The sequence below is a fragment of the Vigna unguiculata genome, chromosome 5 (genome assembly GCF_004118075.2).
Source record: "Vigna unguiculata cultivar IT97K-499-35 chromosome 5, ASM411807v1, whole genome shotgun sequence".
NCBI lineage: Eukaryota > Viridiplantae > Streptophyta > Magnoliopsida > Fabales > Fabaceae > Vigna > Vigna unguiculata.
Genome location: NC_040283.1, coordinates 34428589 through 34444505, shown reverse-complemented (window position 1 = coordinate 34444505; position 15917 = coordinate 34428589). Strand labels below are relative to the sequence as shown.

The 15917-nt window shown below is 31.8% G+C and overlaps 1 protein-coding gene and 1 non-coding gene across 5 annotated transcripts; both read left to right on the top strand.

Moving 5' to 3' along the window:
* The first annotated feature begins 397 nt into the window (after nucleotides 1–397).
* On the top strand, nucleotides 398–501 carry LOC114186437. Its single transcript, XR_003605095.1, has one exon. It is a non-coding gene; the product is annotated as a small nucleolar RNA R71 (small nucleolar RNA).
* Nucleotides 502–8504: 8003 nt separating this feature from the next.
* Nucleotides 8505–15917, top strand: LOC114185587 (cysteine--tRNA ligase 2, cytoplasmic-like). 4 transcript variants are annotated; one of them, XR_003604842.1, is made up of 11 exons: nucleotides 8541–8769; nucleotides 9156–9219; nucleotides 11396–11557; nucleotides 12538–12708; nucleotides 12792–13073; nucleotides 13210–13335; nucleotides 13815–14036; nucleotides 14144–14260; nucleotides 14377–14702; nucleotides 15621–15670; nucleotides 15759–15916. XR_003604842.1 is itself a non-coding variant. In XM_028073408.1 (10 exons), the coding sequence occupies exons 1-9, from the start codon at nucleotides 8594–8596 to the stop codon at nucleotides 14698–14700; spliced, it is 1644 nt and encodes a 547-aa protein (XP_027929209.1). In that variant the 5' UTR covers nucleotides 8541–8593; the 3' UTR covers nucleotides 14701–14702; nucleotides 15621–15917. The 4 variants fall into 4 exon arrangements, 3 of the variants coding, with proteins under 3 accessions (XP_027929210.1, XP_027929211.1, XP_027929209.1); XM_028073408.1 differs by having other exon boundaries at nucleotides 15621–15917; XM_028073409.1 differs by lacking the exons at nucleotides 15621–15670; nucleotides 15759–15916 and having other exon boundaries at nucleotides 8505–8769; nucleotides 14377–15010.

The following is a 15917-nucleotide window of genomic DNA, read 5'->3' as shown; positions in this document are numbered from 1 at the left end:
TACCCGCGGGTATCAACTATCCATCATGAATTTGATCCGCGAATACCCACGAGCACAAGTATTTTTGCCATCCCTAATAAAAACTGTTAGAGGATTGATTTCGTTAACCACTTTTGCTTGCATATTACCCTATTTCTGAGTCAACTCGGTCATTTGTTGTGTTAATAACTTGTTTTGGGCTAGGATAGCATCGAAAGTGTTAACCTCTAACACTCCACCTTTCCTATTTTGACGGTCAAATTGCATATTCACAATATTATTTGCCATTAGCTCAAGAGTCTCGAAAGCTTCCTTTGGTGTTTTCAAATTAAACGATCATCCACTTGCTGCATCCAAAATTGCTTTAAAAGAGGGTGCAAGACCATTATAGAATATTTGAACTTCTAACTACTCTGGTAAAGCATGTGGGCATTTCCTCAATAACTCCTTGTACCTTTCCCAAGACTCGCATAGAGATTCAGTTTCTTGTTGCACAAAAGTCATGATTTCATTTCTCATTCTCGCTCACTTGGATAGAGAAAAATATTTGGTTACAAATTTTGTAGCCATATATTCCCATGTAGAAATACTGCCTTGAGGTTGTGTTCGAAGCCAACTTTTAGCTTTATATCGTAATGAGAAAGAAAAAAGCCTCAAGCGGATTGCATCATCTGAAATTCCATTAATCTTCAAAGTGTCACAAATGGCCACAAAATTCTCCATATGAGAATGGGGATCCTCTAAAACTGCACCTCCAAATTGATTATGTTGGATGACTTGTAATAGTGCAGGCTTGATTTCAAAATTATTGGCTTGAACAGGAGGTCTCACAATGCTCCCTTGGTAATTATTTGTATTTGGCATCAAATAGTCGAGCAGAGTCCTCCTCACAGGTTGTTCTTCAGCCATTGTTGATATGTGCTCTTTCTTATCAATTGATGGCCTTGCTTTTCTTTCTTGCGATAACCATTGTTCAAGTTCTAGGTCAAAAAGCAAGAATTTTTCTGCAATTGTACCTCGCATAAACAACTTAGAGACACAAGGTTCTAACAAAAAAATTCATGTGAGAACAAAATTAAAAACAAAACAATATAATTAAAATAGAAAAATTAATAAACTAAAAACAAAATAATCTTGACTACCTAAAAATTAACACTCAAATCTTAAATGAATTAATCACTAACATCAACAGAAAAAAATCCCCAGCAACAGCACCAAAAACTTGATAAACGTTTAACAAGTGAACCAATCGTTAATATAGCAATAAAATATTATCCTCTGGAATTGACTCGTTGAATATTAGATTCCTAATTTACGTAATTTTGAGCAAATGAGATTCAATAGATTTGCAAACATAAAATTATAACAACAACTAAAATCAATATAAGAACTCTCAAAGGATTGATTTCGTACCCTTTGCTATAGAATTCTACTCCATTTCAATTGATGCAAGCAATGTAATTATCCATTTGGGTTTACTCAGAGCTATTTTACCCCTAACCCCTTAGTAGGTAAAATCTATTCATTGAATTCGAACCCCTAATTCCTTAGGTGAGTTTACAAAAATTCAATAGAATCATGAAAAATTAATAATCATCTCTATTGCTAACTAATTAGATATGCCCAATTTTCCAATTGTGACATAGCCTAACTTGTCTTATTTATAATCGCAAACAATCTCGAATTTTTCAATTGTGAAATTGCTCATATAATAAACAATAAAACCGTAAACAAAGCACTAGGATAAATAACATTAACAAAACATCAATTGTAAAGAGTGGAAACCAAAATCTAGAGTTTTACATCAATCCTCCAACAAAAAGAAAATTAGTTCTGCATAATGATAAAAAAACTAAAACTAATAGAATAAGAGAATAACAAAGATGAAGAAGAGGAACTTTTCGTGAATGATCCTCCCCCTCTTATCTTTTTTCCACGTTCTTTCCCTTTGTTGAGGTGAGTTTTTCTCTCCTTTAATTGTTTCCCTCTCTTTCTCTTTCTCTTTCTCTTTCTTTTATTTTCTTTTTCCTTTAAATCCTTTGAATCCACGTCATATTTATATTTCTCGTTGAAAAATCCACAGGTTGTGGAAAAATCCACAAGTCACCTGTGAAACTTGTTGTTTTGCACTTGATCTTCTGACGCAAAATCCACAAGTCGTGGAAAAATTCACCAAGCTCTTGTGGAACACGCTGTTTTAAATCCTGCACTTTTGAAGCCAAATGTGGAACATGTGGAACATGCTATTTTCAATCTAACTAACTCCTTCCATACCTGTTTACACACACAATGCACAAACCAAAATGTATGATCTGAAACAAGATGATGCATGATGAAATTAGTCCAATAATGCACAAATGAATAAAAATGGCCTAAACTAATGCATAAATACACATATACTTTATCTGCTCATCAAATTGAAGTTAGCGACCAACCAATATTAGTCCCTGTTCACAAAAAAATTTGCCACCATTTCAGCGACCAAAAAATTGTATATCACTAAAACAATCATACTTTAGCGACCGATTTAGCGACCGAAATAGTTGGTCGCTAACTACCTACCTTCTGTGACCAAACTAGCAACCGAATTTAGTATCACTTTTAGTTGCTAAATTAGTCTCTTATGTTTAGGAAGTGACCAACTTTTAGGGACCAAATAGCGACCGATATGTCAATAGCTATTTAGCGACTAAATGAAAATCGATCGCTATTGTTTTTGCCACCAAGATTTTTGTTACCCCATAAATTTGGTCGCTAATTCAGTCGCAAATGGTATTAGCGACTGATTTTTGTTATTTAGCAACCGAATTCAGTAGTCACTAAAATACACTTTTTTGGTAGTGGAAACTCAAAAATAAAGAAATCAAAACAACTTAACTAGTATGAAAATTTTCATCGACAACATTTGCCGAAATGATTTTCATGAAGAAAAAAATAGATCTCCTGAGAATAGGTTTCAAGAGGAGATGACTTTCAGAAAAAATAAAGCAATGAACATGAGCATCCAAGAGAATGAACATGCGAGACTTGCCAAAGTAAAGAAAAAAACTTAGATGGTCAATAGAAAGGATCTAATTAATAAAGAAAAGACGTAGTTAATTACATAAATCAGGAACACATCCTCAATAACATTTCATCTCAATATATTATATTTAATAATAATAATAATAATAATAATAATTTCTTTTATTTATTATTTATAAAACCAAAAGTAAATGGTAGAAGGGACCGGGCTTAAAGAATTGAAAAAATAAAAAATGTTAGGGGTGAACCGGAGATAGCTGAAGATTGTGATGTGTGTGAGAGAGACTGTGCACCTAGAAATGGATGAACAAGTACTTTTTTCATCATGGAATTGGGAATCTGGCATAGGATGTAGAGTTGTTTTAGATGCTATCTTTTCTCCATTTCGGTTTCAATTCGTAGTCAGCTTTTTTTTATAACCATGGAAATGTGCAGTTGAATTTAATTTGGTTTGTCTGGCTGTTTTTATTTGCTAGATGTAAGTAGGTTTAGGTATTATATTCTTGGAGCATTTGGAAGGTTAAATTGGAATGCTTCTTTTGAAACATTTATTTTGCTCACCCCTTTTGTCTTAATTTCACTTTTCTTAGATGTGAAGATTGAGATTTGACACATGGTTTGTACTTTGTTTGACATTTCTTCTTTGGTCTTCCTGGCAAAATTCTTTTTGTTGGGGGCAACATATCAGGATACGATGTAATGTCCCACTCTTTTTGTGACAAATTTAAAACAAGACAGAGATATTTAATCTTGCTCTGATACCAAATGTAAAACTAATGCGAAAAAATGAATAAGGACTAATCTTCAGCTATTACGCTATCACGATAATCCTTTAATGTGTTTTTTCGTTTCAAACCTTCACCCTCTAAACTTTGATGATATAGTATACTTGAAGAAAATAGATTTGATGATCCAAAACATAGAGCACTTGTGAAATTTATAGAGATCTTTGTCCAACACATCGTAATTGCCATAATAAATTATTGCAAATTATATAGGATTACAGTATCAAAATTTATGCAAAAATTATAAAATTAGTTGATAAATGGACTACATCTATGGAAATAATTGACCATGTGAATATATCATATTATCTCACATATCACATATTTGAGAAATTTCCAACAATGGGTGCATATTTTTGCCCTCATATAATGCTTAATTTTGGGTAAAGCTGCCAAAATGGGCTACTCGGCTTACCACAAGTTGACCACTTAGTGAACTAACCCAACTCGACTCACTAATCAGCGAGCCAAAAGAATTCGAACCCGACCCAGGCCACTACGAGTTGGTGGGTTAAATGGGTTGGCTCAATGGCTCACTTAATTAAAAAAATACAATTTTTTTTCTTTTATCCCAAAAAAATGAAATTTTAATTGTGATTAAATTCTAAATAAACTTCAATACATTCCAAATACAATCCAAAATAATGTTTAACCCCAAATACAAACCAAAATCACAAAAATATTATGTTTGCATTTGCCAACCCAATATGTTGGCTTATAAAAAAACACCCAAACCCAACCCAACCTAACTCATCACGGGTTCAACTCGGGTGGGCTGGGTTCTTGGTGGGTCGGGTCAAAAATTAACCCGTATTGAAATTTGTAAACAAAATTTCAACCCAACCTAGCCCAAACCCGTGGTGGGTCAGGTTGGCTCACGGGTTCTGATCCACTTTGACAACTCTAATTTTGGGTATTTGACTGAATTTTTGTGCTTAAAGAGTGATTTAATTGACAATTCTGATAATTTGACTTATTGAGTTTGTGAGACAAAAATAGCTTAAAAAGTGCTTTTTAGTTGCATAAATTATATTTGAATGATATAACGTTTGTTGATGCATGAAGTTGAAATTAAATTTGGTTCTTTAAAAATGTGAAATTGAATTGTTTCAAGTTACAAAATAAGGTCAAAATTAATAAATCTTGGAAATAAATGTACAAGGAGCTAAATGCACTCCTAATTTCTATTTTAGACACTCCTTTTTCAAATGGGCCATTGCTATTAGTATGCAAAATTTGTTATTTGAAAAAGAAGAAAAAGAAAAAAGTAGTTAAAAAAAAGTGATATGGAGAGGACATGAGAGTGACATTAGACATATATGATAATAAGGGATGTCAATGGCATATTAAGATGCCATAAAACTACGTTTGGTACTACAAATATGATTTTAGAAAAATGTTGAAAACGAAAGAGCATTTTGACCATGAATTGTACCACTCTTGTCCTTATTTATGTTTGCCACCTTGTCACTAAAGCACGCCTCAATTTGTACTTTTTAGATGACCAAAATTTTCATATTAGTGTTAAAATGACTAGTGGCAGTTCATTGGTTCGTTAGAGGAAAAATGATATTTGAATTAAAGTTTTATAACAAGCTAAAAGTTAGGATTTAGAATTGAAGTTAGAATTACAAAAATTTGAAGTTAGGATTAAGGTTTATAATAAATTGAAACTCAAACAAAATAAAAAAAACAAAACAACTTAACTAGTATGAAATTTTTCATCGACAACACTTACCAAAAAGATTGTCATGAAGAAAAAAATAGATCTCCAGAGAATAAGTTTCAAGTAGAGCTGAGCATAATTAATTTAACTATTCTGTATTACAGTTAACTATATTGTTTTATACTAAAATAAACTGAACTTGTTGTATTAAAAATTGAACTATACTGTTATTGTCCAGTTCAGTTTTTAAAAGCTGAAATTAGATGAGTTAACTATCTTATGACCGAACTAAATTGGATATTTTTGTTTCTCCTTGTGCTTCACACTTTGTTAGTAACGTACGACACCGTATTCCCCTCATCTCATGTACACTACACACAAATTTTGTTGCTCTTTGTTTTTTTTTCATTTCATATACAATAATAAAAAAAAGTATGTAATATTTTTTAGGTTATATTATAATAATAAATTTAAGCGACAATTTTATGGTTATATTATAAGCTACGGTTTCATTGATATTAAATTCATTTTATAAAAAATAGTATGTAATATTTATTTAATCTTATAAAAAATAGTGTTATATGTAATTTACATTAATTAATGTAATTATCAATGATAAAGAAAATTTCATACTTCCAACACTTATTTTTTGAATATTTGTCCTTATACTGAACACAAAATAAAATCTGTCTCTTTTAATTATAGTTCCCTCTTTTCCTCTTGAAATCAAATGTATTTTCCTTATAATCACATAATTACTATTAGACTTAATTACTTGGATTATACCCAGTTTGATTCCAAAATTTCAAAATGGTACCCAATTTTAAGTTTGTCTCAATTTAATACCCAAATTTGTAATGTGCATCAATGTAGTACCCTCCGTTAAGTTTTCGCAAACGCCGTTAAGTACTTTACAATGTGTCAGCCTCTTGTTTTTTAAAATTTTTAAAATTTTTCTTTTTTTTTAAAAAAAAAATTGCCACGTGTCAAATCCTTAATGTGACACGTGGCATTATCAGTGACATTTGGCAAGGTACCGTCACGTGGCAAGGTACCTGCCAAGTGTCATTGTCTTGATTTCAATTTAGTTCCCACATGTGTCTATTTGTTTCAATCTAGTACTCATATATGTTTATTTGTTTCAATTTAGTCTCTACTCTATTTGTTTGAATTTTGTTTAAATATATATTTTTTTAAATAGAGAAATATTGTATCTCTTTTAAGACAAAATTTATTATTTATATAAATTTTATATTGATATTTGTTACTAAAAATTACTTATAAAATTAAGTATTGAAATTTATATTAAAGTTAATGATAAAAGTCATGAATAACATATTTATGTTTTGTTACATTGATATTTGTTATACTCGTGAATAACAAAGTTTTGGTAAATTTGTTATTCATGACTTTTACTATTAACTTTAATATAAATTTCAATACTTAATTTTATAAGTCATTTTTAATAACAAATATAAATATAATATTTATATAAATAATAAATTTGAGAGACACAATATTTCTCTATTTTGTAAAAAAATATTTAGACAAAATTGAAACAAATAGAGCGAGTATTAAATTGAAACAAATAAACATATATATATATATATATATATATATATATATATATATATATATATATATATATATATATATATGAGTACTAAATTGAAACAAATAGACATATATGAGGACTAAGTTGAAATCAAGACAATGACACTTGGCAGATACCTTGCCATGTGGGGATACCTTGCGACGTGTCACTGACAATGCCACGTGTCACATCAAGGATTTGACATATGGTAATTTTTTAAAAAAAAATTCAAAAAAGAAATTCAAAAATTAAAAAAAAATTAAAAAAACCAGAGGCTGACACGTGGTAAGGTACTTAACGGCGTTTGCGAAAACTTGATAGAGGGTACTGCACATTATGAATTTGGTATTAAATTGAGACAAACTTAAAAGTGGGTACCATTTTAAAATTTTGAAACTGAGTATGATCCGAGTATTTAAGCCTTACTATTATTTATGAAAGAAGGTACAGTAGTTGAAGACTTAAATTTTATAAATAATATCTTAAGATTTATTTTTATTATTGCTTCAGTGCACAACAAAATCATGTCATATTATATATGATTTTAGACTGTTTTCTCGATCTCGATATTTCTTTCTTCATATATATATTTTTATAGTTTTAATATATAGTGTTTTAACTAAATTTTTATTTTATTTAAATTTAAAAATACTGTGAATACACAAAATACTATTTATTTATAGAAAAAGGTTAATTTCAAACTATTATACATGAATAAATATTACAAAAAATACTTCAATTTATTTCATTATTAATATACTTTTTAAGTTTATTAGCAAAAGATTAAAATAATTTAAAGAAAAAAATTTAAAAATTTAAATCGATGTAATAATTTATTAACAAATTTAAATGATGAAATATATTTCGATTCAAAATTAGTACGATTTAGTTCTAAAATAATATAGTTCAGTTCGTAAAATAGTTTAGTTTATAAAAATTTAATTTATATTATAGTATAATTTAATTCAGTTTATTAAAATAAAGAAAACAATTAATCTAAACTGTTTTTAAATTTAGTGTAGTTGAAATAAATTAATATTTAACTGAATATTGTTTTTAATAGTCGGATGCCGTTTAATACATTTTACTCGGTGGTAGGAGGAGATGACTTTCAGAAAAAAACAAAACAATAAGCATGAGCATCGTTGATGGAGAATGATAAGGCGAGACTTGCAAACTTAAAAGAAGAAAACTTAGATATTGGAAAAAATATAATTAATAAAGAAAAAAAACTTAGATAATCAATGAAAAAAATATAATTAGCAAAGAAAAAACGTAGTTAATTACGTAAATCAGGAGATGAGACGAAACGCTACACTTAAAAAACAATAATTATATAATAGTAACACATTCTTACAAATATTTCATCTCAATATATTATATTTAATAATAATAATAATAATAATAATTTCTTTTATTTATTACTTATAACACCAAAAGTAAATGGGGACCGGGCTTAAAGAACAGAAAAAAGAATAAAAGTTAGGGCTGAACCAGAGATAGCTGAAGACTGTGGTGTGTGTGAGAGAGACTGTGCAGGTAGCAATGGATGAAGAGGAGCTTGGTGGTTTCAGGATTTACAATTCCATGACTCAGCAGAAAGAGATCTTCAAAACCAAAACCCCTGGCAAGGTTTCCATGTACGTTTGCGGAGTCACTTCCTACGACTTCAGCCATCTCGGCCACGCTCGTGCCGCGGTTTCCTTCGATATCCTCTACAGGTACTTTTCTCACTATTCATTCTCCAATTCTCACCATCCATCTTTTCATTTCGTTGCCATGCCTCAAGTCATTCTACTTCTTTCTGTACCCATGGAATTGGGAATCTAGCATAGGACTGTAAAGTTGATTCATTTCTTAGTCATTTTTTTTTATAACCATGTAAATGTGCAGTTGAATTTAATTTGGTTTGTCTGGCTATTTTTATTTGCCAGATTTAAGTAGGATTAGATATTGTATTATCTAGAAGCATTTGGAAGGTTAAATTGGAATACTTCTTTTGGAACATTTATTCTGCTCACCCTTTTTGTCTTAATTTCACTTTTCTTAGAAGTGAAGATTGAGATTTGACACATGGTTTGTATCTGTTTGACATGAAAACTTGTAGGTATCTTAGGCACTTGGACTATGAAGTAACATATGTGCGGAATTTCACTGATGTTGATGACAAGGTGAGGATGAATTCAATCCAGTGTTTTATTGTCACATTATAAGATTATATCTTGTTGCAACCAGAGTTGCAACTCCCTGGTTTTTAGACCTTTTCACCATTCAGCTGCGATTTTCGTTGAGACAAGTTTTTGAGTTTTTCTTTTTTGAGTAATTTTCATCCTTCTTTCCTTTGCATGACTCTGGTTGTTTATCACTGCTACATTTGTGTCCCACTGTATGTGAATGATACACAAGTGCAATATGAAACTATATGAATGTATACTATAAATGCCACAACGATTGAAACAATGTTTGCGTTCCTTCTCTGAAGTCTGGGTCAATATGAGGCAGTTCCCTCTCTAATAAATGTTGTAATTTTTCCACCATCTTTCCTTTTATGGTCAGTTTGGTATGCAGGTAAAAGTGCTTTATATTGTAAGTAGATCAGGTGGAGGTAGTGTATATTATAGTATAAGTAGATATGGGTCAATATATGGTAGTTCTTTCTTTAACAAATATTGTAATTTTTCCATGATTATCTTCTTTTATGGTCAGTTTGAGGTAAAAATGGGTTAAGAAAAATTCATTCATTGGTTTTCTTTGTAAAATAGTATTAGAAACTGACCCATTCCATTTCTTTTCTGTTAATACTTATGCATTGAGAGCAATACTCTCAAATGACTGGAATTTTCTTTAATTATTATTATTAAATAAAATTTTTAAATTTAATCAAATATCTTGTAGGGTTATTCGGTCCATGTGCCTTCCTACTATTGGATTAAGAGTAGTTCTATTAGGAGTTTGCAAGAATCTCAATTTTTGTTACATATGCCATAACCAACTGCGAGAACAATAAATCTAGGAAATCATTTTAGATATGAATAGGGCTTAATGTTATAGAAAAGTAAACTAGTACTTATTGGGAAATGGGACATTTAGTGAATAATGATTTTAAATAATATTATTTTGCGAGTCAAAATATAAATTCTTTTATCCAGACATCCAGTCACCCCTGTTAGTTACCATGTTTTCTAATCTGTGACTTTAGGATTCATTTGTTAAAGTGATTCAAGTGTATGGTAGAGGATTGAGTTTTGTAGGTTTTCAATTGCTATCAAGTCTTATATTTTGTTTAGTATTATCTTCCAAAATGCTTTCAACTGGAAAGAGAATTGCATTGAGACAGGTTTAATCTGTGATTTTAACTATAACTTTTATGTGGACATAACGTTAAGAATAAGCCATTCATACAATACAATACAATACAATACATATTTCTATGTGCTTCAGGAGTCTAAGTGACTGGAGGCACCATCCTTCTTGAGAATAGCTCTATTTCTTTATTGTTGTTGACTTCTTGTTTCTTTACTGTAAGTTGTCATTCTTTTGAATTTGAATGATGAGCCTATTTTTAGCAATGATGAGCCTATTTTTAGCAATGCTGGTGCTAAGTGATAACAATCATTGTTTGAGGCATTGCTGTCAAAACTCCAATACCTTTTATTCACAGGATTGCATGATCCTGCAAGCTCACATCTTTAACTTTTGTCCCTGCCTAGCATTGTAATCTGGTGGGATTGGAGTAAGATTGCCAGACAAACTCATAGGATCAGCAATCTTGTTGGAGTTGTGAACCTGCAACCGTGGTGATTTCTGTTGGTTGTCTCTGGAGCAGCAGCACACCACCCTCTTCATATTTTGACCTCAATCCTCCCCTATCACTCTACCCACTGTGGCCCGGCCCATCTGTTCATACCCCCCCAACATTTATTTTTCCTGTCTTCCTTGTGGAGCTCAATTTTCATTGGTCGGTGTCTATATTCCATCTGTGTATGGTCAAATCTCTACTTAGTCTTTATGTGGACTATTCCATACCAACATAGTTTTGGTAGTGGTTCTCTACTCCATGGGATTTTGACTTGTTGAGTTGGCATATGATCTTATTCATACTCAATTTAGCTTTCAATTAAATTGTGGTATGAAAATTATTTTCATTTCTGTGCTGTTTTATATGCATAAGTAGCTGTTAGAGCTTTAGGCAGGATCTTCCTAATCCTTTGTAGGATCTATGCTTTCACAAGCTTGGTTAGAAGTTTCACCAAGTTCATTTGTCCTTGAAAGCATATGACTTTACATGAGTTTCTTATATGAATCTTTAATGTTTATTACAGATTGCTAATATCAGAATTGCTGCAGATAATTAAGCGAGCGAATGAGACCAGGGAGGATCCATTGATGTTGAGTAACCGTTTTTGCGATGAATATAATCTTGATATGGCTGATCTTCAGTGTGAGACACCGTCTAAGGAACCTCGTGTTTCTCAACACCTTGGTGAGATAAAGGACATGATAACCCAGGTTTAGTTTTGCTAAACATATTGCTATCTCTGCTTTTTGTTTAAAATTATGAAGGGAATCTCCTTGCAAAATAGTTCTTTGCTGCACCTTTTTTAATTAAATTCCAGTTGACAGTCTTTCATGCTGTTTTATATTATCAATACTTCCCTTTTTTTGAGTGCATTTGGAGTTTATATGTTTCCTTGAACAGGTTAAATTAAACCTTGTACACATTACGGGTTGTAAACTTCCTGTATACACTATTGTGCCATGTTGTGTACTATTTTTAAGAATCTTTGATATTTACTCTTTATTGTTGTAGTGACTAGTGGGAATGCATTTAGATTTTCTGTCCTCGTGCTTTGCTCACCCCGCTTCCTCAAATTATTGAACCTTCTGTATGTTTACATATATAATATTAAGAATAAAAGCTTTTCCTTCTTCTTTCTTCCAGCAATGTAATGTATAATTTATCGTATTATGATAATTTAACTCGTTATCTTATATAATAAATAGATTAAAACCAAGCAAGAACTATGAAAGCAAAACAAGGGTTAAAAGGCTAGTTTAAAATTTTTTAACATTGGGAGATATGAAGCTCAGAAGCTGCATGCAATCTCCAACTGAAATGTTAATGAGACTTCAAATGATAACAAACTTACAGCTTCTTTGCTTTGAGATTTTTCTAAAACTTCCTGGTTTTATCTCACTTGCGAAAATGTCTCCTTATATTTCTTCTTTATTTCTTGTTTTCATATATCTATAGGAATTTTAAAACCTGAGACGAAGTAGCAGTTTTATTTATTAATGATAACATGAAACATATCTAATTGTGGTTGCATGTCATTTTCATTTAAGTGTACGGCATATAAGTTCAATAATGAAAAAATACATTTTCATTGGATTTGTTTGTACTAAGTTTGTCTTTATTTATGAATTCTAAGGAATTAATTTAGAATTCAAAAAGATGGTTAGTTATTATTCATTAATGTACTGTGCAGATTATCAACAATGGATATGCATATGAAGTTGAGGGCGATGTTTTCTATGCTGTTGATAAATGTCCAAATTATGGCATGCTTTCTGGACAAAAGCTAGAGCACAATAGAGCTGGGGAACGAGTGGCTGTGGACTCAAGAAAGCGTCACCCAGCTGATTTTGCTTTGTGGAAGGTGTGAGAACCCTTTCCAGTTATTTTAAAATGGTGTATTGTTAACATTTGATCTGTTATATTTCTTAATAATAATAATTGCAGGCTGCTAAACCAGGTGAGCCTAGTTGGGACAGCCCTTGGGGTCCTGGAAGACCTGGGTGGCACATTGAATGCAGTGCAATGAGTGCTTGTTATTTAACTCATAAATTTGATATTCATGGTGGTGGAATTGATTTAATATTTCCTCATCATGAAAATGAGATTGCACAGAGCTGGGCTGCAGACAATGAGAGCCATATCAGTTATTGGATGCATAATGGCCATGTCACTAATAATAATGAAAAGATGTCAAAATCCTTAGGGAACTTTTTCACCATTCGCCAGGTCAGTTCTTAGCGAACTTCCATTTTCCTTGTTAATGATGGTTTTATTTCTTTTTAAATGTTTGTAGAGGGTTTTTCATGATACAAGTTCTTACAAGATGTATTGTGCATATTTTTCATGATATCTTTTCTTGCAGATCACTGAGCGTTATCATCCACTTGCTTTGAGACACTTTTTGATTAGTGCCCATTACAGATCTCCACTAAATTACTCTATCTCGCAGCTGGAGAATTCATCAGATGCTATTTACTATATATTTCAGGTAAGCAGCCTCCAAATAACCTGTATCAGGAATTGAGTGTTGCTTAGATGTTGATGTATGTGCGCGAGTTCATCTCTCAAGGTTGATAGTTTTTCCCTTATATGATTTTTATTAATTTGTTTTTATTTGGGGTTAAGCCGGTGAAGTTTCGCCTTTATTGTGAATTTATATGAAATTATATATCCTACCTAAAATACTGGTATGTAAATTAAGCAACTTGTATCTTGGAGATAGAATTTCCTGTGCTTCTTTCCCGCTACTTTGAGTTTTTGAGGTTGAAGGTAATGTGATGAAAATCCCTGGTTATATTATTAAATGTCCAAATGTTTCAAGGTTGACTCTTGTGAGTCTCATTGTTAGGAAAATGCTGTCTCTTCGGTGTTCTTATTATGACTTATATGAAGCAGTTTGATTTATCAAGGTTGGGTGGTATTCTTGCTTGGGAAATTGTTTGAAACAGCTTCGTTTTTGTTTGTTAGACTCTTCAAGATTGTAAAGATGCTTTATCACCATTTCTTCAAGAAGGACCCGAGAAGAATGAAAAGGTGCCTCAAATTAATGAGGCTGCCAAGGAATGTATTAAGAAGTTGAGTGTTGAGTTTCAAACAAAAATGTCAGATGACTTGCAGACGCCAGTGATACTAACTGGTGCTATCCAGGAGGCGTTGAAATTTGTGAACAGTTCATTGAAGATGTTGAAGGTACGTAAATGGAACCAATATCTTGGATTGCAGCATGGTGCTGCTGCATTCGTTTTTGTGTGGGAAATGCGCCAGTAATTTATGAATATGTTTTGTCTATCTTCCAGAAGAAAATGCAGAAAAGAGCACAGTTGCAATTGATTCAATCCTTACAGGAAGTTGAGAAGGAAGTTGCAAAAGTTTTGGACGTACTTGGATTATTGTCCTCTAAATCCTATGCTGAGGTGATTCATTTTATTTACACGAGCTTAATTTCCCCGTTTTATGTAATCTAAAGACACATTCTTTCGGAAAACCATTGCAAATGTTAAAACAATTGTTATTGTTATTTGTTCATCAGGTTCTGCAGCAGTTGAAAGAGAAGGCATTGAAGAGAGCAGGTCTGGCAGAAGGTGAATTGCTACATTTGATAAAAGAAAGAACTCAAGCTAGGGTTAACAAGGATTTTCTAAAAAGTGATAAGATTAGGACTGATTTGACTGCAAAGGGCATTGCACTTATGGATGTGGGCAACGAAATAATTTGGAGACCATGCATCCCGAGTGAACCAGTTGTTGGAGACCAGAGGGCACCTGTTGAAGAAAAACAGTCCATACCTTCAGTGAATAAAAAAGTGGAAGAATTACCGGGGGATCGAGAAGGGAATGGCCCTCGTACAACCTAAAGGTAGAGTCAAAGTCCCTCCTTAGCTATTATGATTAACACAGAAATGTTATAATTTATAAAATACTACACAAGGATTGAATATTGTATATCAGTTGAAGGTTATTTATGACCATACCTAGTAGTCTAGGACAAGAATATTTTTTATACATTTCTCAGGTTGGGTCTTTTTCGGTCGTCTCTGCGGATTAGTTTAACCGATTTTTTGACAATTGCATGAACAGTGCTCCGTATGGAGATTTTTTTTTTGAGTCTCAGATTGGGTTTTTATCTTAATTTCTACTACGGAATGCCGAATATTTTTTCAAGAATCTGGAGTCTGAATAACTTTTATCTTATTTGCTGTTGATGAAACATTAGCATGATTTCTTAAATTATCCTATTAGTTTGTTTTATTGGTTTGCTATTCTATTTCTCTGGTTAGCGTGGTTATCTCATTTTGATTCTATTTTACGACACAGCATACCTGAATTTGCAGACAAATAATTTGAGCAGTCTAAATTTATGATTTTTTCTTTTAAGTTGTATCTCTTTGTTAAATAAAAGCCCATAGAGTTGAAGTACATGAAGAACCTTGAGACCTTAACCAACTTTTCTGCTAACTATCTCATATGCACTTCAAACGTTTGTCTCCAACTTGACCACAGGAGCTTTTGGAGGCATAGAAATTAGAAACACGAACGAAACAACTGTGCCATTCCAACACTATTTATAAGTTATTCCATAACTTGAAATTTAGCATAAACAACATGAATATTACGTCTACTAAATTATGTATGTGAGTATTGTCTTCACAACATAAATTTGTTGAATCCTCGTTGATTAATGGTTAGTTCGAGAAATGTTCCAATGTACAAAGTCAGCTCTTGATTTATTATTATTTCCAACCATTATCCATTAAAAAAACATTGTAAATTTCAGAAGTTACTGGCTTTGGAAGCTTTAGGAGAAAGATCTTTCCAGATTCAAAGGTCATTGCTAACTGAGACCAATTTCACATTAAAAAAATGCCCTTATTTCTTAACCTTTGATGCTTTTGGTAATCCATTGTTTGAGCAGAGAAGATGGAGCTGCTTCAATCCAGTACTTGAATGAAGAAAGAATGGAAGAGAAAGCAACAATGTGGTGTGTGATACCGAAAAGGCGAAGTAGTTGTTAACGACAACAAAAATAAGATAAAAGAAGAAGGAAAAGGCAGAAATTAAATATCTATGTTTT

Coding starts and splice junctions, on each gene's coding strand:
- LOC114185587 (XM_028073408.1), top strand. CDS start 8,594: ATGGATGAAGAGGAGCTTGGTGGTTTCAGGATTTACAATTCCATGACT. Junction 13,336..13,814: donor CTATTTACTATATATTTCAG/GTAAGCAGCCTC, acceptor TTTGTTTGTTAG/ACTCTTCAAGATTGTAAAGA. Junction 14,261..14,376: donor CCTCTAAATCCTATGCTGAG/GTGATTCATTTT, acceptor TTTGTTCATCAG/GTTCTGCAGCAGTTGAAAGA.